Source organism: Saimiri boliviensis, chromosome 7 (genome assembly GCF_048565385.1).
Source record: "Saimiri boliviensis isolate mSaiBol1 chromosome 7, mSaiBol1.pri, whole genome shotgun sequence".
Lineage (NCBI taxonomy): Eukaryota > Metazoa > Chordata > Mammalia > Primates > Cebidae > Saimiri > Saimiri boliviensis.
Window position 1 is genome coordinate 62,187,993 of NC_133455.1, and position 23,672 is coordinate 62,211,664.

General features: G+C 37.6%; 2 protein-coding genes across 5 annotated transcripts in view; both read right to left on the reverse strand.

The window, feature by feature from the left end:
* The window catches only part of MYRFL (myelin regulatory factor like), a 146,888-nt gene extending 134,127 nt beyond the window's left edge, over window positions 1-12,761 (reverse strand). The window contains exon 1 of the mRNA XM_039472239.2: window positions 12,716-12,761. Coding sequence (XP_039328173.2) covers window positions 12,716-12,761 — 46 coding nt within the window. The remainder of the gene's footprint in view (window positions 1-12,715) is intronic.
* Window positions 12,762-13,875: 1,114 nt separating this feature from the next.
* RAB3IP (RAB3A interacting protein) overlaps window positions 13,876-23,672 on the reverse strand; it is a 74,963-nt gene continuing 65,166 nt past the window's right edge. For 3 of the 4 annotated variants that reach the window (XM_003927788.4, XM_074402560.1, XM_010338428.3), the window contains one exon: window positions 13,879-22,157. In XM_003927788.4, the coding sequence (XP_003927837.2) occupies window positions 22,075-22,157 (83 nt within the window). In that variant the 3' untranslated portion in view covers window positions 13,879-22,074. Of the gene's footprint in view, window positions 22,158-23,672 lie in introns of all 4 variants that reach the window. The other variant, XM_074402561.1, reaches the window with a different exon arrangement.

Genomic DNA, 23,672 nt, shown 5'->3' on the forward strand with positions numbered 1-23,672 from the left:
GCCTGTCCTGCCTCAGCAATGCCTTTCTGTCCTCCCAAGTCAGGCAGAAAGGGAAAGGACAGTCCAGTAGAGCACTGTCTGAGGACCTAGTCTTCAGCCAATTGCAGGATAAAGAAGGAAATCCAGAAGACTTGAAATCCTGGAAAAAGGATTCGAGTTTTTCATTTATTGACTCAACACATACATTTGAGTGACTGATATATACCAGTCCCCAGGCGCTGAGGCTACAGGAACAAAGAAGGCATAGTTCCCTCCTTCCAGGTGTGCATAGGAGACAGACAGAAAAAAGGCATTCATTACACGATTTGAAAGGTGAAATGCAAAGTCCTGTGGAAACACACTGGGAGCCCCGGAGGGAATGATGCCAAAGCCAGAACCTTGAGTGAACAGCAGTTAACCAAGTAAACAAAGCAGGGAAGTGTGCTCCAGAAGGAGGGAGCCCCATGTGACCCATAGGTAAGAAGAGCATGAGACTTGGAAAACTGCAAGTCAGGCAGATCTGGGTTAAATTCTACTCTTACTTAACTTCTCTGGGCCTACTTCCTCATCTGGATAAAGGAGATGGGTTTTACCACCTAAGAGAGTTGCTTGCAGATGAAACATGGTAACATACATGAATCCACCACTGGTGCATCCCTTTCCATTTCCTCCCCTGGTCCCTGCCTCCACTGCCCCGGAGACAGGGCTCAGAGCAATAAACTGATGGTTCAACTCATGATAAATCAGTTACATCCAAGCAGGGGGTTAGGCAAAGTCCGAAAAGATAGAAACTTTGACTCTGTCCTGGAGAGGGAGTGGGGTTGGGGAGCCAGTGGACAGTTTGTGAGCTATGATACAATGGCTAGGGGTGAGTGAGTGACAGGATAGAAGGGAGGCGATTTTTCCAAATGCTATATTTACTTAAGTATTTTTTCTGACATCTCGCTCTAGACGGGCCAATACATATCTTTCCCTGCTCTTCCCTCTGGGTAGGCGGAGTGGTGTACAGATGAAAAGAGCACTGGACCTGGAATGAGAAGACAAGGGTCTTGCCTGAAACTTATCAATCTGATTTTAGGCACATCTGTCAATTTGTTAAGGCTCAATTTTTTTTTTATGTGTGACGGACCAACGAGTTGATGGCAATGCAAGAGTCTGTAAAATGTCAAACTCTATAAACAAGCATAACACAAATGGCAGAGTGAGAAGGAAACTTTGAAGTTGGGTTAAGAATTAATTGGCAACATAAACACGTTAATGTTGGTGGCCGTCTATAGATTTTTGTTTTTTCTAACATTTTCACAAAAAGCCAGCAAAGGGGAGGACAGGTCTTGAGCAGTTTCACAGACCTGACCTCCTCACAATCATTAAAAGTTATTTCAGATTCTCACACAGAAATTTGCCTCTCTCAGGGAAAGGAAGCAAATTTTTGTTTGTCTTATATGTTACAAAGATCAAAAGAGCTAATGGTAGTTCTTCAAATGCTTCTTAAGGAACATTTGAGATGGATGGATAATATATTTCAAAGTGTCTCTCTTCTGATTGACTGGAATTAGACTACTTACAGCTAGATCTTACTCTTAGATTCACACAGAAAAATCATTCCAAGGAATATTTACTCTCAGCAGAAGAGCCTTGACTAGCTGTTACCTTGTGGAATTATAATAATTTCTAAGTGTCATTTCTGCTTCTTCCTGAACATAGGACTGATATGGGAGTGCTGGGTAGAGGAGAGTGTAGTCCCTAGCTAGGGCTCCACCCCCACGGACCTAGGTGAGGACAGGCATTTTTGTTGCATTTCCCAAGACCACCCTGGCCTGCCACGCCCCCATCCTGTGCCTATAAAAACCCAAGACTCTAGCAAGGCAGAGACAGAAGCATTTGGAGGTCAAGAGGAGCCCATCAGTGGAGGGGCTGCTGGATGTAAAGAGAAACATATCCGCACTAGCATGCTGGCCGGCAGAAAGACAGAATTTGGCCAGGGCAGTCGGAGGAGAACCCAGGCTATGCCACCAAGTGGCCCAACTCCAGGGGAAAACCATCTCCCTTCTGGCTCCCCCATCTGCTGAGAGCTACTTCCACTCAGTAAAACCTTGCACTCATTCTCCAAGTCCAGGTTTGACCCTTCCAGTACACCAAGGCAAGAGCCCATGATACAGAAAGCCCTCTGTCCTTGCCACAAGGTGGAAGGTCTCATTGAGCCAGTTAACACAAGCCTATACACGGCAAAACTAAAAGATCACACTGTGACACACATCCACCGGGTCTTCAGGAGCTATAGGCACTCACTCCTAGACACTGCTGTGGGGTCGGAGCCCCGCAGCCTGCCTTTGTCTACATTTCCCTAGAGGTTTGAGCAGCGGGGCGCTGAAGAAGCAAGCCACTCCCCGTGTCACATGCCCCGTGAGGCGGGGCAAGGGAACCTTTTCCATTTCAGGACCTTTTATGAAACTTGTCAATAGATTTGTTTCAAAGCAACAAGCTTCCTACTTCAACAATGGAAGAAAAAAGGGGATCACTGCCTCGCCTCTTTGCATCTATAGAATCCACTACATATACAGAACACATACAGGAACAAGGGCAGTAAAATTCCAAAGATGTCTAATCTGCTTTGGCACTGTTTTAAGACAGCACAATTAAAAAAAAAAAAAAAGCTATGCAAATTAAAAATTGTTTCCCATGCATGCTTTTATGAGCTGTTAAATATGAGTTGTACTGGAATTGTTTACAGGATATGAAATAGTAATATATCCTTCTGCATTATAAGAACTTTCAAACCTTTATTTCTGGTTTTTCAAGAACGAAAACAAAAACAGCAGAAGCAGTTAAAAGCTTTGATCCCTTTTAAGGAAGTAGAGAATTTAGTTCAGTTCTGAGCCAGCTTCGCCAAACCCTGCCAAGGCATGGCTGAATGACCTATTTGAGCTCAGTAATTCAAAAGGTCAGCAAATAACATTTTTCTGTATAAATTTTATATCACCCCAGCCTTTCCTGAAAGACAGTTGATAAACAAACCAGTTCCTTTAAAGTGAGAGCATCATAGAACATAGGTATCCTGAAGAAAGTTATCTCTTTAAAATGAATCTGCAGTTTCTCAACCTCAGAACTTCTTACAGATTTACTGTAAAATTAGAACAAAATGCTTTAGACTATTTAAGAACAGGACAATAACAACAATGTATTTCTTTCAGCTTTGAATCCATCCAAAAACAAAGCCAACTAAACCTTGGAAATATGATATTAAGTTTCACTGTTCTGTATTTTCTGAAAAATGTTGATTTCAAGACCAACATGGAAAAGCCAAACCTTTTGCAATAAAAGGAAATACTCAGTACTTTGTCCTTTGTTGCTTGGCAACTAAGGGCTATAAATGGATTTTATGATTATAAATTCTCTGGAATTAATGTGAACATGTAAAACTTGTAATAACTCCCTGGAGATAGGAGTGTTTCTTTGAAAAATAAATGTATGAATCTATGTATATAGCTCTACTCGTCCTTCTTGTTTCACGATAAATAAAGCAAGAAATGTGGTTCCTTCACACTTGCAAATATAATAAAATCCACTACCATTTATTCTATAATTTCAACATTTTATTGTTAATCCTCACAACCCTAAGAGGTAGGTGGTGTTATCCCCTTTTGACAGATGGAGAACACTGAAACTTTAAAAGGTCACACAACTAAGATGCAAAGAAACCAGATTCAAAGCCATGTCTGCCTGAAGCAAGGCGTAGGCCATTAGCCTACATACCACAGAGATTCCTATGAAGCTTATTTCTCAGCTCTTAATAGTTGAGCTATTGATAGCATTAACCCTACGAGAACAACACTAATTCTCAGTATCAAGTCACATGATGCTCTCTTCAGAACACATTACTTCTTATTGCCATATATGACACTTGTTTCTTATATTGTGAATACCAGGGTATCAACTATTGGGGTCCCATCCTGCTGGACTTTTTGTCCTGAGTCAGGTTACCCAAAATTACAAGATTAAGCGTTAATATTTATACTGCACTTCTGAGCCTCTGTATATTTTGGTTATGCACAGAGCAGTACTAAAGAAAAGTTATAGTGTTCTGATAACTTCGTATTTTTATTAGTGAACTTACATTTTGAGTTTCTGGAGCTGCCTGCTCTATGAACATAAGCCATTACCTTTCCACCACTAACACGTCATCTTACTGTGCTAGAGCTGGGATTTGCAAAGGAATAATGGCAGATGGCAGTGAAGTGCCAACAGCTCACAGTCCAGAATAATTTTACATGCAAATTGTCCAAAAAAAGAGAAAGAAAGCCCTGGATATTTTAACAGGAGACATGAGTTCTACAACTATCTCTATAGATGTTCCCTGTGACCTTTTTAGAAGACAATGTGCACAGTGTCTAGGGACACAAGCCACCAGAGCCAGACAGACTTCTGACCAGATCTAAGCACTTCACATACCTTAATAGCTGTGTTACCTTGGGCAAGGTACATAACTTCTCTGAATCTGTTTCCTCATCTCTAAAATACTGACAACATTACCATTCATTGTGTTGCGCAAATTAAGAATTAATACACCTAAAATTTTATGTCTACCATAAAGTTAAGCATTCATCAAACAGCAGTGGTTTTCCTTCATTATATGGTAGTGGTTTTCAGGCTGCTCTCTTCAACCATTGATTGGGCATCCTTCCCTACTGCACAGAAACCTCTCTTCAAAGTCACACACAACCTTCTTTTCCCCAGATTCTATGGGCAATTTCCTGATATGTCAGAAACATTTGAAATGTTTGACCATATTCTTGAAATACCTTCTTTCCTAGATTAACAACCACATTCTCCTGGTTTCCCTCCTACCTCGCTGAACATTCCTTTGCTAGTTACCCTCACTTGGATCCCAAAATGTGATCTGGAACCCTTTTCTCTATCTGTACTCTTCCTGGTGATCTTAGTCTCATGGCTTAAACGCTACTTACACGCTGATGACTCCCAAACTGACATCAGCAGCCCCAACCCTTCCTTGGGTTTCAAATTCAATAATCCAACTGCCTCCTCGTTGCTTCCACTTGGTTGTCTAAAAGATATCTCAAATACAAAATGTCCCCAATTAATTCTTAATTACACACACGCACATGCACACACCCCTACCTGTTCGTTCTCACACTCTTCCACATCTAGGTACATTGTATTACCATCCATGAATTGTTGACACCAACACCTAGGCATCATCCTTCACAGACTCCTCTGTCTTCCTCACCCCCACATCTCACAGGCCATCTGCCCCGGCCTGTTCTCCTGCTTAAAACCCTCCACGCTGAGAATAAAAATCCAAACTCTAATGTCATCTTCCACCACCCTCCCCATGGTCACTCATACACTTCAAGCGCTTCCACCTTACTGTTCCTTTCCTGCCCCTCTCCCAGCCACTTCAAGCTCAGGGACTGCCCAGGTGTTCTTTTTACTTAAAATGTTGTTCTCCCAGACAGACACATGACTTGCTTATGGTCATCTTCAGGTCTCAGCTTGAATGGTACTTCCTCAGAAACCAGTCCTGACTGTCTTAGTTCAAGTTAACTCTCTCTTCATCAGAAGCTCTGCACCATCATCTGGTTTTATTTTCTTCATCATTAATGACATTTTGAAATCATCATTCTATTTATCTATTACCTTCTTCCTTTGTCAAGAGTAGAAGCCACTATAAGGCAAGGACTCTGCTTATTCATCACAGAGTCCCTGGCCCTTAGGAAAGCAGTAGGCTCATGAGAGATACTCAAATATTTGATTGTGTCAAAGTTGATCATACAAATTGGGTCATTCTTGTCATATCCAATAAAAGACAGTCATGAGGTCAGGGGGAGAAAGCACTCGGGGCATATAACATTGCTCCAAAAATGTAATTCTCTGTAAGTCTGGATGCTGAAACTGCTTGCTGTATAACCTTAGACCAGTTTTATACCTAAAACAATCTGCTGCAACTCTTAAGACTAGTTTTACCTATCACTGTCACTCACCAACCAAAACTTGCCAGCTTCCTAAACTTTAATAGTACCAATGAAGTTTCTCAAATAACAATACATAACAGAACATTTCTCCACCCTATAAAACCTCCAGCCCCCTCTTTGTTCTTTAGACATACCAAACATCACCTAGTCTGCCTGTATGCTCCAAATTGCAATTCTTTCTTCCCAAATAAAACATGAAATTTAGAGATTCATCTCTACATTTTTCTTTTGACTTTGACAACTGACTGAATAAACAATGTAAGGAATAAATGACCTTGCAGCTACTTACTACCTGGATTACCTTCAAGCAAGTTATTTAACCTCTGTCAGCCTCATGTTTCTCATACAAGAATGGAAATCCCCCAGGGCTGCCTTGAGGCTAAATGGAGAAAATAAGAATTAAGGAACAATAAGAATAATAACTAAAAATTATTGTCTCTCTGTACCAGGCATAGTGCTTCACAACCACAATTTGAGATAATAGGATTATCCCCATTTACAAACAAGGAAACTACGGCCTGTAGAGCCTTAGAGACCCATCCACAGTCCCAGAAGATGTCAACGGCAGAGCTAGGATTCACACCCAGGAGGACTGACTCAGAACCCATGTTCCTAAGGATGCTTCTGCACTCAGAACATAGTAAGTGCTTGACAACAGTTATTATGATTATTAATTAGGTTGTAGATCAGGGTTGGTGAACTTCTTCTGTAAAGAACCAGATAGTATTTTAGGTTTTGCAGGCCATATCGTCTCTGTTGCAACCATTCACCTCTTCCATCACAGCATCAAAGCAGGCACAGATAATGTGTTAATGAATGTGTTCCAATAAAACTTTATTTGCAAAAATAGGCTGCAGGCCAGATTTGGTCTGTGGTCCATAATTCACTGACCCATGTTGTAGATGAATAACTAACGATAAGAGATGCTTACCATATGTTTACTAAAAAGCACAAATTACATACTCCCATTTTTGTTTTAAAAAACACATAAGATAGACACCAAACTGAACATAGTTAGCACTAAATAGTAAAATTACTAGTGATAATTATCTTCTTTTAAGTTTTCTTTATTTACCACAATTGTTCATACATTGAATGTTTAGCTTCCAAGACATTGCAGAGTCTTCCAGAAACCCAGTTCTAACTCCAAAGTTGAAACATGACAGTACAAATAACACAAAAGGTGGGTGGCTCCTCCATGCAGAAGGGTTTGTTTGGGTGATTCTGTTCCAGGGCTCCCCAAAGATGGTGATAAATCTGACAGGTCTCAAAGGTGGCGTGGATGCAGGTGACCAAAGTCAGCTCTGATCTCCTTATGGCACACTTCAAATTCTAATTAAGTCACCTTCATTTCAGAGATCCCAGAATGAAAGAAGAAACGTATTTCTTAGAAGCCTTCAGCTAATCCCAAATTCCTTGCATGATCTGGCTAGTTCTTCCTTGGCATGCTCTTGTTCCCAGTCTCCTGAGAAGTCCATGCTGTTTCCACACAGAATCAGAGGCTACCTGCACAGATGTACAAGGAACTCCTGCATCTCTGAAATTATCCCACAGGTTCAACATAATACCCACAATTCCACCATTAGAGATTAACCAGACCTGCTCCTGGAGGAGGTATCCTTTCTGCTGCTTTTGAACAAGACAGCTTCAATGTTCTATGAAAGCACTTTGAATATAAGACTCGAAAGAGGTGTAAGGTGGTGTGAGATCATTTGCCATTTGCTCCTTCTGTGCAAGCTTAGGTTTTATTGGGACAGAAGGAAGAGGGCATAGGAAACTGGTTGTCTGAGAGAGTGGGAAAGCAGTGGCCCCAAAGACACAGAACTCAGAGACTGGCCTGAGGCCAGAAATATACTCTTTACCCACAAGACAGACTTGCCTGGTGCCAGCACTGGGCAGCTTCTGTCCTCTACACTGCATTCGGCTTTCAGAGCTTCTGATTCTTCTGTCAGAAATTCAGAAGCCAAAGTTCTTTTCACATTTTGGAGAAATAATATACAGGGACCACGTAAGACATTTATCATTTTATCTCTGGTAATAATGGAATCTGAGGCATTCTATCAACTGGCAACACTTTGTCTCAACTACTTCTGTTTGTTCTATTCGTTGGACCAGTCTGCTACTGGGCAAGTTTTCCCTCTTCATACAGCTGAACTTGCTAGGTGCCCCAACCCTAGTTGGAATTCAGTACCTGCTTGTTAAATGCATTAGACTTTTGCATTGTTCCTTCATTCATTCAGTCATTCATTCATTCTGTAAATATCAGTAAGTGCCTACTACATGCCAACATCATATAGGCACTTTTTCCAAGCAACACCTCTCCTCTACACAGTAATTCTGCTTAACCTCCATGAAGTCTTTCTAGATTCATCCCATATGGGTTGAGCACTTCACTCGCTGCCTGTCTGCTCCAAAGCCTTCAGCATTTCTCCCATTTTCCTCAACATGGGGCACTTCCATGGTATTCCTAAACAGTTCATGGGCAGCAGATGTTTCTGCCTTCCCTGCATCCCTACTGCCCTCTTTTGATAATAGCTCCCTGGAGAATTCAAATTTTAAGCAGAGAGACAGATAGAAAACATTCAAAGCATTTTTGATGGCAGCTTCCGGAACAGACTGCCCTTCCTCGTAGATTTCAGGAGCTTCCTGGTGGTTACTGTCCCTCCACAGGTTCTAGCAGCTACTCACACAAACCTCAACAAGTGAGCTGGAGTTTCTGCCAGTTTTCTTTTTGAGCCTTTACTTGTGATCTACTCTTAGTATGTAGTTTTTCCCAAGGCATACTTTTTCCCTCTCTGCTCAATCTGAGCAGGAATCTCCTCTTTGCTTTCAATGCTAAGCCAACAAATCCTTTGAGCACCTACTTCAGGATGAAGAGTATAAATAAATAACTTCTCAAAAATTTCTTTAGAGATTAAATATAATGAACAATACTGTTTTAAAATCATTTTTAATAAACTATTTTTAAGAGCTTGGAAACAAATAATGAGTCCTTTGATATCAAGATAGTACAAATTAAGAGTCTAAGATTATAGCTATCAAAGATAAATGAAGTAAAATGAGGAATGGAATTTACTGTACTTCATTTTTTAATTCCTTTTTATCCGGAAGGTTGCTGTAAGAATAAAATGATGTGATGTAAAGTGAATAGCACTGTGTTTGGCACATGGTAAATGCTCAACAGATGTTGTTAATCTGGTTCAAACTTGAGGCGAAATTGACAATGTTTTCACGTTAACTACCTTAAAACTTTGCAAACGTTAAAAGATACAGATTTCTAAAGATAAAACCATGACTCTCATAGAAATATAATATGAACGCATGTCAGAGATTGTATTTAACTACTTAATTAATGAAGGGACCATGAAGATGTTACAATTGTCTCAAAGGAGAATTCAAACATCAGATACCCACATAACACGGTATAGAATGAATTTAGAAATAAATGCAAAAATTGCTTTTACTGAAACTATTGATCCCCCTAAGAACGCTTCATTTGTATCTCTCTATATAAAGAATCGTTTGCATCTATATCAGTTACCTGCAATTCACAGAGTTTTAAAATAGCTGTACTACACTGAAAGGTGCAAACACCATAGAATCCCATAGCCCAGAATGATATGATTTAGGCCTAGTTTTCTATGGAAGACACCAGTAATCCTTTTAATCCATGCCAAAATCTTTTACAATTTTTCTTGACACATCGATCTTAAGCAGAAGTGTTTTGCTGAATCAAACCTATTCTCCTTTAAGACAAACTCTTCCCTGATTATAACATTATACATTCAAATTATAAAGCACTTAGATAGTAAACTATAAAGAAAATAAAAATCTTCATAATCCTATCACTCCAAGGTAACTACTATTAATGCTTAAAGTATATCCATCTGTTTTTGTCTAAGTATTTGTGTGTGCACGAATGGAAATATGTTAACTGTTTCCAACTCAGTTTTAATAAACTTTGTTATAGAAAGTTATCTATTATCTAATTGTGTTTTTATAATCCACATTGTAATTTACTCTTTTCCTTAAGATCAAAAACATTTTCCCTTGTCATCATTTTTAATAGCTACAAAATATTTCATTATATGTTAGAACCACAACAAATCCACTACTATTAGAAATTTAGGTTGTAACCAGTGTTTAGTTATTATAAATAAAACTATGTACCCATCTTCTGACAACCTTTTTCTTGCAGTGGTACCATTTTACTGAAAAAGTCAAACATTTCATATGGCATCTGAGTTACCAGAAGATGTTGCGATCCTTAAGAGTGCCTGATGTGCCTCTTCTGCTTTAGCTAACAGGCCTACCTATTGCATCAGTGGCAGACAAGGATTTGAATTAGAACTGGAATTACCAGCTACCCAGAGCAACCACCCTTGTCATTTTCATGAGACACCATAAAGACTTAGTCACGTTTGGAAGTTTAAAATAAGAACTAAGATCATCATGAGCTTTGACAGTCAAGGCCATTTAATTCAAGCTGATTTAATTCAAGATAATTTTTAACACAAAAATGTTTATAAGGAAAAATACATTATTTAGGGCTTAGTTTCTTAGAATGAAGAGCCTGAGGAAATGGAGAAAAACAGCTTTCGGGTGGGTAACAAATTGTCGAATCTTTTCCTCGAAATTTTTTTTTTATATGAGATAGTATTGGATTAGAAAAAGTAATGTACCAATAGGAGTATGACATGAAACAACTGGCTCCTCTCATTAAAATATCAGATTCAAGGAGAGGGTGTAGCTCAGAGGTAAGGCACCAGACCGCTGACCAAGAATATCAGCTTCAGTTCAGCTGTCTTAATTTTAAAAATTTGAAAAGAGTCCAGAGAAAGGAAACTATTAAAATGTAAAATAAGGGATCCAAAGTGCTACAAGCTACCATTTAAAGGAAGTGGTTGTTGAACTTGACTCAGAGTAGGTGCTCAATGTTTGCTGAATAGTAGAGGTAATAAAAAATTGACATTTAGCTGTGTGATTTTCAGGGGGATGGGAATCACTTAAGCTAGTGCCTTCATTTTAATTCATAAAGTCCACCACTGTCTTCCAACTATTCAAAGATAATGTAAGAAAAAACACTGACCATTTTATTCTCTTGCAATAAAGAATGGACTTTTTCCCATCAAAAAGGCTTCAAATGGAGCCACAGAGTCTAGTTTGGACTAAGAAAAATACTATTATAATAATGATCAGATAATTGAAACACGCTGCAGAAGGGACTTTTAGAAACAATATCCATAGAGATCTCCAAAAATAGTACAAACAAGGACAGTATAGGGATCCCATAGAAATAAAAGATTTTTCAAAAAACAGAAGGTAGACCAGATTCAATGTTCAGGTCTTCTCCAGCTCTAGAGGCAAACTGAGTAGATTTTTGCATGTATACAATAAATTGCTGATTTCTCTAAAATAGACACAATGGTAGATTGAAGCTTGCTACCTACTGCTCAAGTAAAAGTTGCAAATGATGTAAAATCAGGCAATAACAATCTAGCAACGTTAGTGTGCCTACCACGTGCCAAGCATGAACCAGGTAGGCAATACCAACTTGGCCACTGTCAGAAAGAGAACACTCAATGGGATGGATGGCAGGACTGAGATAACATGGTAATTCTCTTGGTCTTATGTTCCTTCTCACAACTTCTGGCAAAATCCAAGCCACAGAAACTACCCCATGGTGTTGATTCCTCCCAATAGTGATGGAAAATCTCACTATTTCCTTGGCAGGCCCTGTCACTCTTTAGTGTTCAGCATTGTTTGCTATTCAGTCCGTTCCATTCAACCTTTAAATATATATTATTTGTCAGGCACTTTACAAAGCACAAGAAATACCGAAAGCACTTTTCTCAATGTGCTGCTGACTGATTCCTAGATTCTGTAAATAATCAGGTCTGCCCTCACTTCTACTCATACTCCCTCAGGCAAAATACCTTAACGTGTAAAAATAATAGCCACGTTTCCCTTCACATGGAATCTGAGCATGGCTAACTGACAGAGAACTGAAGCCACAGTGATGTGGGGTCTCCAAATGGCACACCTAAAAGGTGCCACAGGAGGAAAAGTCTTAACTCACATTTTCAACAGACCCGCCCTTTGACTATTATCTCAATTAAATATGAGAAGCTGTACTGTCGTTTTAAGTGTTTAGAAGGAAAAAAACCCATGTAACATGTCTCATGGTATGCCTGTTCCTTGAAGAAAAAGATATTCAACTTCAAAAACAAATCGATATTCAGTTACACATTTTTTAAGTATTGTGAAGAGCAGAAAGATGGGAATAGGGTGGTTTGGACAGGGGCATTCCTTGCTGGTTTAGGCTGTCTTGTATTTAATTATACTAAGAGAAAAAAATGTTTTAAGTAAAATCTTTCAGTTTTCTTGTACTATACTCAATCATTCTAGAGATAAGACACATCTGTAGTTTTTTTAAACATAGGGTATGGGAAAAAATAGAATCCAGCACAGGAGGGACAAGTAATAGTAACATAAATATGCTGACTCCTTGATTCTAACAACCAAACTGTAAGATGGAAATTTTGTTTTGTTTAAAATCTCTATCCATACCATTGATTTTTTGCTAGCAATGTAGCAACTAACCCCTACTTTCGATATTAGGAGAATTACCTAAGTATGATAGTGTTTCTTTCAAAATAAAGTTTAAGTGAACACAGAAAAGATGAAACAAGGACAGTAAGCATTTCTCAGAAGCAGCAACTTCATGTTGGAAATTGGCCTCTTACCTTCAAAGAACTGCTGCAGAGCCTCATTTTCACCCACCACATCCATGGTGCTGTGGTCCTAGTACTATTTCCTCATCAAACAATGGTTATCAGACCTCAGGAAGTAAGTGTTGTCCTTTTGATTCGAAGCCTACGAATGCTCTTGAAAAATCTTCATTTTCTTTTTATTGGAGTGAAGCATATCTTCTGCTATCAATTTGTTCCCAGAAAGACGGTTGAGTTTTCAAATGTGATTATAAAACTGGAAGAATATGCAACCATGCATTTAAAAAAAAATCATAAAGGAAAGTGGTAGCAAATTCATCTATCTTAATATAGGGAACTGTTTCTACTCTGCCTTTCGTCTTTAAGGACCTTTGTCCTTAGTGACACATGTAATTACATAAATGGGTAATAAATACATAGTCTTATCTCCGATTTGTCCTTTTACACCAGTATATCTCCACCTTTATCAACTAGATCCATTTAGCTACCACCAAGAAAAGATACTTATTTTTTTAACTTAGAAAAAAGGAATAAATCAATATAATCACTTTTATAAATACCTACAATCACAAGTAATTTTAAAAGGCTTGTGATAATGAAAAGTTAGAATTTGTTAAATATTTCCAAATTTACAGCAAAAACTTAAACACCTTAATATAAACCTGGTTTATTTCCTCTACAGCTTATTTGCTTCCAAAGCATAAACCATAAAGCATGAGAAGTCCCTCTAATAACAAGCAACAAAAACAGCATTACCAATTTAATAATTCTCACAGCTGAGTCACTAGTAGCTGGATTCACTCCTAAATATAAAACCGTACTCAAATAAATGTTTTATTTTCACTGCTTAGCTATAATTCATTTAATCATAGCCTAAGAAAATACAATTAGGAAATTATCCTTTCAGCCCCTTCCTTTTCTCTTTTTTCCCAAATATTTGGAAAAAAAAATAGTACCATAAAATATTCATATACCTACACTTACCAATTACTGACTCTCTGAATATTATATATTTTTATATAAAAATATATTTATAAAATATATATTTTTAACATATATATTTCATACGACTTTCCTTTATAAAAATATATAAAATATATTTTTATATATTTATATATTTTATATGTGTATATATATATCATATATATATCATATATATATCATATATATATCATATATATCATATATATCATACTTGTCTTTATGGATCTGAGGCTCAGTGTGACCTTCAAAAGAAGCTCCTAAACTTTTTTTCTAAGCTAAACTTAGTTTGCTCATTTTCAAGTAACAGGAAATGTGTGTGAAATTTTAAAATACATGTTTGAAATTATGTCACCTACTAATTCTAATAATGAAACAATAGACAAATTTGGAAAATATTATCATCTCATATATAATTTCTTCCAGTCTCCAAAATATTTTTTATGGCTTTTTGATTTCTGATTAAGGACCCAATGGATGCCCACGCACTGTCTTTGGTTATGTCTTTTTAAAATACAGAACAGTTCCCTTGTCATTTTGGTTGGTTTGTGCTCCTCATGATTTGGGGTCTTTTTTTACAGTCCAGGCTCAATGCTTTGTAGAATATCCCATTTTCCGGATTTGTCTGTTATTTCATTATTATAATTAGTAGGTGACATAATTCCAAACAGATATTTTAAAATTTCACACATCTATAAGTTACTTAAAAATGATTAAACTAAGTTTAGCTTAGAAAAGGTTTAGGAGCTTCTTTTGAAGTCACATTGAGCCTCAGGTCTATAAGGACGAGTCATCAAGTTGTTTAAAGAAATGAATTTTCAACAATTGTGTGAAGCTGTCTGCTGCGTGCAAGAAATAAAAAGATGAATAAATAATAGTCTCTGCCCTCCATAAACTCAAATCTAGGGCATGAGAAAAACACAAGTGACTGTAACTCAGGGCAGACTGATGCTGGGGAAAATGTCTCAAGAAAACAGAGGAAGGAGAGTAATTTAATCTGGGAGGAACTGGAAAGGCGCCACAAAGAGCTAGGATGTAAATACACTTAAACAGTGGGTAGGGTGGTTTTTCTATTTTATAGAAAACTAATAATAACTGCTCATATTTATGGGGTACACAGTGATATTTCCATACATATAATGTGTAGTGATCAGATCAGAATAATTAGCATATCCATCACCTCAAACATTTATCATTTCTTTATGTTGGAAATCTTCAACATCCTCCTTCCAGCTATTTGAAACTATGCGTTACTGTTAACTACAGTCAACCTATGGTGGTACAGGATATACTAAACAATAAGTATGTTTCTTGCAACACGAAAAAAGCCCTGGAAGGCAAATAGCACAGGTACAGAGATTGTGTGCCTAGTGCAGTGAGACAGGAAATTGGAAAATAGGCTGAAGAAAGATGGTGGTAGTTTATTTCCAATTTTTATGGACACGTAATAGTTGTACATACTTAGAGGGTACATATGTTTTGATACAACCATACAATGGTAATAATCAAATGAGGGTAATTGGGGTATCAATCACTTCAAACCTTTATCATTTGTGTTGGGAACATTTCAAATCCATTCCTTTAGTTAATGTGAAATAGACAATAAATTACTGTTAACCGTATTTCACCTGTTGTGCTACCAAACACTAGATCATATTCCTTTTATATAGCTGCATTTTTGCACCCACCTCCCAAGCCTCATTACCCTTCCCAGCCTCTGCTATCCACCATTGTATTTACTACTTACGGTGGTAGATTCTGAATGTAATTTGACTACATGCATCATATTCATTCTAAATGTATCTATTGATAGTTTCTATCTGGATGGGTGTGGGACATGATACAATCCCATCTAACTCAGAGAGATTTCTGTGTCAGAACGCGTTTGCTGAGGCAATAACCAAAGTTTAAGCAGTTAAGAAGCTACTGCAAAATCCAAGTAGGCTGTAGTCGAGCCTGAAGTAAGGTGACGTAGAACAAAGCACTGGTTACTGACTGGGTATAGGCAGCAAGGATGAAGTCAAATGATTTTTTTAAAGGATTTATATGCCTTTATAAAGTAAAATATGAATTAAGATGCCTAAAACATGTAGCCTCTGGTTAACTCTAGACTCCCAGGGAAGCTCCTAGCCAAGTTTCCTAGAGGCCACTGGAAATAAGACATCACACTATAATCCACTGCCAAGTGATGATTCTGGATCCTGTCCACTAGTTCACCCACAGACTTCATGTTCTCACCAGCACAGTGATGTGGCAGGGAGCACCACAGAGAAATAAATTAGATTTCATTTAATGGCCCGAGAAGCTAAGGTTAGATTTGGGGTTCCGAACTGAAATACCTCCACGGCCCAGCAGATAAGTGAGTAAAATGGGTCTCTTAGCCTTGGTGTCAGGGAGAGAGACTCCAGGATGGTAGGTCATAGAGCAAACCAGGAGTGCATGCCCTGTGCAAGGGTGTAGCCAACCAACAGGTGGAGTCACTCAACTTCACCCAAGTGTTGCCATTCAAGAATGTGGGCTCAGTGTTGTCAAAACAGCAAATTTTAAAAGAGCAGCTTGAAATGCAAATTTTAGATTTCAAATGTTGGCAATTGTTTAAAAACAAGATGGACAAACAGAAAAATAAACCAAAACACTGTCAAGGACAAACAGCACATCGTGTGAAAACGTAATGGAGTCCACAAAATACAACCTTTGTGCCAAGATCTGCAGAAAGTCAAGAGAATTGAGAAGGAAGTTGTTGGGGGGGAGGGGACTAGAAAATCTCTATTACAGAGTCCAGAGCACTCCGCTGAGAGCACAATCCAGCTGGTGGAAACGGGATTTAAGTGGAAATTCCTCTGTGAATAACAAATACGACACGTATTTCCTTGATTACGGTCTTTATATCTCTTACATTTTCCAACTCTCTTGACACCCCCATTTTGCACACATTCAGTGAAGAGTTGTCCTCTTGAATAGTAATCTAACCTAGTTGTGGTTTGGGTTTGCTTTGGTATTGACATTTCCTAGAGAGCTCCAAAAGATAAACAGATAAAAGCTGAGCTACTTCAGTTAAATCTGGAGATGTGGTGATGGGAGCTTTGTCTCCCTCATGAGACTGTCCCTGAGAGCTGTAGTTCTAGAATCTAATCCTCATGACCTCAGACGTTCCTCGGGAAGTAAACTGTGTGAGAACTTGTTCTCCCTCGAGAAGCTGCCTTGAGGAAGGGTTTCAATTCTTTAATATTTTAGCAAATTTGCTCCTCTTCTACAGTTTTTGTTTTGCAAATTTTCATCAAGTTTTTTAAAGCTAATATTCATAATTATTTCTCTGTTAACAACTACCACTATGAAAACTTTTCTATTGAGTTTGGATTTTTTTTCTAAGTGCAAGCCACTAAAAGGGCTTTAAGCAGGGAATGGACATTATCTGATTTTTGTTTTATAAAGATTCCTGTGGCTGCTGTGTCAGTGATTGTAGGAGGGCACGGGTGGATGCAAGGATAGCAGACATTAGCACAGAAACTCAGGTGAAAGAGATAATTGCTTGGACAGTGTGGTAGCAGTGGATACGGTGGGAAGTGGACAGATTTAAGATGTTTCCAAGACAGCTGATGGAATTTGCTGATAACTGGATTGGGAGTGACAATGACAAATAAAGGAACCCAGAATACGCCCCAGAATTTTGTTTAAGCAACTGAGAGTTCAGCCATGGCAGATTTCTAAGCACAAAAGTTAAACACAAATACAAATTCATACTGCATTGGACTCTTTTTAAGCAGTGTCTTATTTTAAAAAAACAAACATTTTATCTAGGAAAAAATGCAACAATGAAAACTTTTGAAAACAAAAGACTATGAATAAAAGCAGACCCATTTTAGACTTTGGATGCACAGAACAAAAACACATAGGATTCTTGTGGTGGTGATGGGAGTAAGCAGAGGTAACAGGCTGCAAGTTATTTTAAGGATTAAGATCCAATGTTCAGAAACCAAATCTTGTTCTTCCAATGTGGATCCTTAGTCAAAGGCTGTGAATTGTCTTCAAGCCAAGAGAAACCATGAAGAACACTTGATTCAGTCTTCACTGGAGGCCAGAAAGGAGTGGCAACTTACCTGGCCTTCCCTGTTTTCGGGAGCCAAACCTGGACCAGAATGCAGGTCTGAGTGACTCTCGACCCAGAACTGTCTCCATTAAGCCAGGCTCTCACCCCAGCTCTAAACCAATTTCTAAAACCTTGTCCAAGAGTCCTCCTCTTTAGAACTGGTAATCTTAGCAATTAAATTCTGTGTAGAAACACTCTCCTGAACATAATTCGCACGGTGGTTCTTCCTTTTCTGTTGCTTTGCTCTTCCTAACAGTTCCTCCTTTCGTCTTTGCAGGCTGCTTCTTCTCTGTCATGTAACTCAGAGCTCTGTGCTGTACTTCATCTCCAAAATGTCCCTAAAGCTCCCATCTGATCCCATAGCTAACCACTCCTAAAATTATCTCCTGGACTGACCTTATTAAATTTAGACTTGTATATCCAATACCTACTTAACTTCTCCACTTTGATGCTCAGTGGGCACCTCACATTTGATGTATTGTCCAACGTTGAAATTCTGTCTCTATTTTGCACGTATCCAAATTTTCCCCCTCCATGTATTTCCCCATCTCAACAAACTGCAATAGCTCAAGCCAAAAGGCTAAGATTCTTTCCTTTCTTCTCTCTCAAATGCAATTCATCAACAATCTTGTCAGCTTTTATGTTTTATTTTTGGAACGAAGGCAGACATAATTGGGCTAATAATGCTTGGTTCATAATACACCACCGATGTTCCATGCATAATTCTTATTCATTTGTTCGTGCATTTATTTTGTTTTTAAAAATTTTTAGAGGGGGGCATGCTCTATGTTGCCCAGGCTGGAATATAGTAGCTATTCACAGGTGAAATCATAGCACACTAGAGCCTTGAACTCCTGGCCTCAAGGGATCTTTCCACCTCAGACTCCCAGATAGCTGGGACTATAGGCACGCACCACTACACCCAGCTAATGTACTTACTTTTAATGACAAATGAACCACCCCCAAACCCACCAGCTAACCCAGCAACTAAAACATTACCAGTGACTTACTCATAGATTTGCTCCTCCTCTACCTTTCTCACACCCAGAGGTAACCACTATCTTGAACTTTATTACTACTTTTTAGGTTCTGTCACATGTCAATGCCTAAACAGCTGTTCAGTTTTAGCTGTTCTTGACTTTTATGTCATAGTTTTCTCAGAATTGCTTTTTCATTCTGAATTATTGTGTTGCATGTAGCTGGTATTCATTCATTTTGCTGCCATGTAACAATCATTCTATAAACACATTACACCCTCTGACACATAAACATTTTAATTTATTCCAGAACACTCTTACATGTGTGTTCTGGAGAACTTTGTGCAAGCATTTTTCAAGTATATAATTAAAAGTGAAATTGCTGATTCATGGGTATATGATCTTGTTTTTTTTGAGTCAGGATCTCACTGTCACTCAAGATAGAGTGCAGTGGCACAATCATGATTCACTGCAGCCTCAACCTCCTGGGCTTAAGCAATCCTTCCACCTCAGCTTCCCAACTAGCTGGGACCACAGGCATGTGCTACCACGCCCAGCTAATTTTAAAAATATTTTGTACAGATGAGGTCTTCCTATGTTGCCCAAGCTGGTCTTGAACTTGTGGGCTCAAGTGATCCTCCTACCTCAGTCTCCCAAAGAAGAGGCATGAGCCACCAGGCCCGGCCCAACTTGTCTAGTGAATGGTTTTTCAAGGTGGATATACCAATTGATACCCCTATCAGCAATATGTGAGTGATACTATTGACTAAAACCCTCTTGACTTTGTTATGTTTCTTCATTTTCACCAATCAAATGAATTTGAACACGTCACTGTTATCTTCATTTACATTTTCCTGATTAAGAGATGAAAACCTCTTAATATGTTTATTGGCCCATAATGCACTTCTAATTGTGTGGAAAAACTGGTTCAGTCTTTTGCCCATTTCTGTGACATTGTCCTTTTTTGTTGGTTTGTAGAATTTATATATACATTCTTGATACTATTACCGGCTATAAATGTTTAGTATCTTCTCTCAGTTTGTAGTTTGGTTTTATTTTTTAAGTTTTATTTTTTAGAGATGGGGCCTCCCTATGTTGCCCAGGTTGGACTTTGGACTTGAACTCCTGAGCTCAAATAATCTTCCCATTCAGCCTTCCAAGTTTTGATGGACAGAATTTTTTTTTTTTTTTTTTTTTTGGTGGAGACAGTCTCTCTATTTTGCCCAGGCTCATCTCAAACTCCTGGTCTCAAGCAATCCTTCTGCCTCTGCCTCCCGAAGTGGTGGGATTATAGGCATGACACCATACCTAATCACTGATGCACAATTCCTAAGTTAAGAATTTGTAATACAGCATAATTTATTTTATTTTATGGTTATCTTTTATGGTTTCTTTCTGCTTCCAGTCTAAGAAGTTCTTCCTAAAGGGAATAGGATCAGGAAGATAATCACTTATATTTTCTAAATATATATCAATTACATTTTAACCTATAATTCCAATATATTTTCTACATCATCAGTCTCAATTTTAAAGAGCATGCTTCTAGTATATCAGGTTGAAAGTATTCTTTCCTTTATAGATTACTGAGTTATTATTAATAGGTATACTGATTTTCTTTAGTCTTTTTATTTATCCTTTTTAAGTCATCAACAAACTTTTCCCGAGTATTCGATTACCTTTCTTTCAAATCTCTTACAGCATCTGGATTTGTTTCTAATTTAGTACTTTCTCCAAAAGTGGTTTTAGTTTGTTTGGAAAATCTTCTGAAGCCTTGATGGCACATGTTTTTATTAATGCCCTCACATTAGAATAACTATTTTTCAGAACATAAAATTCTAGGTTCAAAGTTTTTTTCATGTTCAATTTTACATTCTTGAGCTGGGCATGGTAATGATGGTTTTTACTGTAACATACTTCAGTGTCCTTTTGTCTGTGGGCTCCCATCCAGCTAGGTGGCTGAGGTCATCTACAGGCAAGATTAACCAAATCTCTTAACAGGACTTCAGAAAACCAGCTCTCTCACACACTACTGCTGTGAATACAAATTGGTTAACTTTTCTGAATGGCAATCTAACGAATACAGATCAAACACTTAAAAATACATATATATCTTGACTCAACAATTTTATCTTCAGGCATCTACATGAAAGAACTCAACAATGTCCAAGTGTACAGATAAGGCTACTCATCACAGCATTATAATATAAAAAACTGAAACAACCTCATCTCCAAACACAATTAAATTATGTTAAAATTCTATAAACAGGAATTAGGATGTATAGGTTTACCCACAGGGAAAAAGTATTTAATGTTTAGATTTAAAAAGCAAAAAAGCCTACATTTTGTTTCAAAAATATGCATATGTAAGTAGAAAATACCTGAAAGCTGAAAGGCTACTTTCCAAAAATATTAGTAACAGCTTTCTCTAAACAGAGATTGAAGTGATTTTTCACTTTTTCTTTTTGCTTTTCTGTACTTCCTATATTTCTACCACAAACCCCTTTGCTATAATTTCTCCAGTTGAGTCAGTTTTACAATTTGGAACACAGAGATCAAGTGTATACTTTGCATGTACCATTCTTTCAACCCACACCCCTCTAAACCCTTCTGACACACATCAAACTCATTTACATCTATGTTCCTCCAATATCATTATAATGGTCAACATATATAAAACATGAATACACTACATCAAGACGCTCAGGAATACATCTCTGGGATAAAATCTGACTGCCTTCTATTTTAATGAATCACCAAAATAAAGAGATTCCTTCAATTACAGAGAGCAGAATAATTACAACAGCAACTTTCAAACTTCGTAGCAGCAGAAGTATTTCTTCAAATAAATTCATTTTTGAAGCCCAGTATACAAAACAGACAAAAATAAAGCCTTTCTAGAGGTGGGGGCCTTTGAAAGTGAGTAATGTCCACTCAGCCTTCTTCCTTGCCTCTCACAAGGAGGGAAACTGCTGTGTAGTTTGAAAATTACTATTTAATACATTCTGCTACTAAATGCCATGTCAGAGCTAGAAGAGAAAACATACACACATTCAATCTAACATTTATTTATTTCCGGTGGGTTTTTTTTTTTTTGCAACTATATATTACATTCACTAGTACACCTGTAATTCTTCATAGTGTGTTCAACTGAAGAATAAGCAAACACAGCATCGGTCAGTTTAAAAGAAATCATAGTATTTCTTAGAGCAATTTGCAAAAGGGAAAAAAGTCTTAGGCCCACTCTCTGGAAATAAATATCAAGTAACCATAAAAATATTCAGCCATTTTTCAGTTATTCAAGGAGTTCACGCATGGTCCCACGCAGAGCATCAGAGTTCCTCTTTGAAATAACCCAACTTTGCCAATGACATCTCTTTTCTCAACTGCATAACTTCCCAAAACATCTGATCAACTATACAAACAGAAAAGAGAGATATTTAAATCATAAAATACCATCTTCATTATTTTTAATGTTTTGCTGAAAACTTGTTAGCTGAAATGTCAATTGTGCATTTCCTAAAGATGTACCTACATTTTTTCAATAATTCACATAAACTTTTCGACAGACTTGTGACCATCCCAGTTTTATCAATAAATAAAGCAAAAGTCACAAGCTTTGTCACAATTATTTGTTAAATACATCAGAGACTATCATTTTAGCTCAAGAAAAGGTAGCCATTTCAGTGTTCTGAGTAAATGCCAATGCTGTCACCTTAAGTTGGTATATTCAGTGCTCAATTATTTGAGTTATTCTCTTACTTATGATTCTTCTTGCTCTGCTTTGCTATATTGTGGCCATTTTACTCTTCATTAACACTAACAGAGGGTGAAGAGGAACAAAAGCAAACAAGACAATCCAGAAAACTCAGTGGCATTGTTTGTGAGTAATAAAAAGGCTTCGGATAAGGCTCAAATTAGAAATAAAAATGCACGTGGAAGATGAACTATAAATTCAATTATCTGTACTTTTTTAAAGTTCCCACTCTAAGTGGAAAAACATTGGTTCCTTATTTCAGACAATAGAAGGTCTCTGTTTACATGATCAGATTATATTCATTTAGATTAATGGTTCCCAATCATGGAAGATTCCAGTACTACCACTGCCACCACTCCTCACCCCCTGGCCACCCGAGGTCCATTTGGCAATGTATAGATAACACTTTTTACTGTCCCACGTAGGGGGTGCTATAGGTATCTAAGGAGTAAAAGCTAGGGATGCTATTAAACATCCTACAAATGCACAACACAGAATTATCCAGCTCAAAATGTCACCAGTACCAACGTTGAGAAACTCGGCTTTAGATTTAGCTGCCCTAAATCCTTTGTTAGTACAAGGCACATATAGTAAACAGATTTTAAAACTTGTTTACAAGTAAACAAGACTTGTTTAATACTTGTTTACAATAAACACACATAGTAAATGATATGTACTAAATATCATCAAGTGGAAGAGTGACAGAAACCAGAGAAGATACTACTTTTATTATCATCACCCTCACCATTCATTACTCGTAACGCTTTCTTCCTATTTTCATAAATTATCTTTCATCTTTCCTACAAACTTCTTAAACAAACAAAAATATTTTTGACAACTATACTTGACATAAATTTTCTGTTCTCTAGCTTAAATGATATCAGCCGCCAATAGGTATTCAAAAAGATTTCAGTTTTATTAAAGTCAAAAAAAGTATTACACGGTTTAAAGACTGCTTTTATGTTACCAAGCCTTTTGAAATTCAACATTAATTAGGTTATTAGGTTAACAGGTTTTATCCCTATTGTTTTAGGCATAAAAATCTAACTATATGGGATTCTAAAGAAATATAACATTTTTCAATATACCAGACCTTGAGAAAGGCTAAACTAAGTTTTTACCAGCATGACTAATTTCTCCATAGATTTAAGATTCACTAGTTTACATGACTGA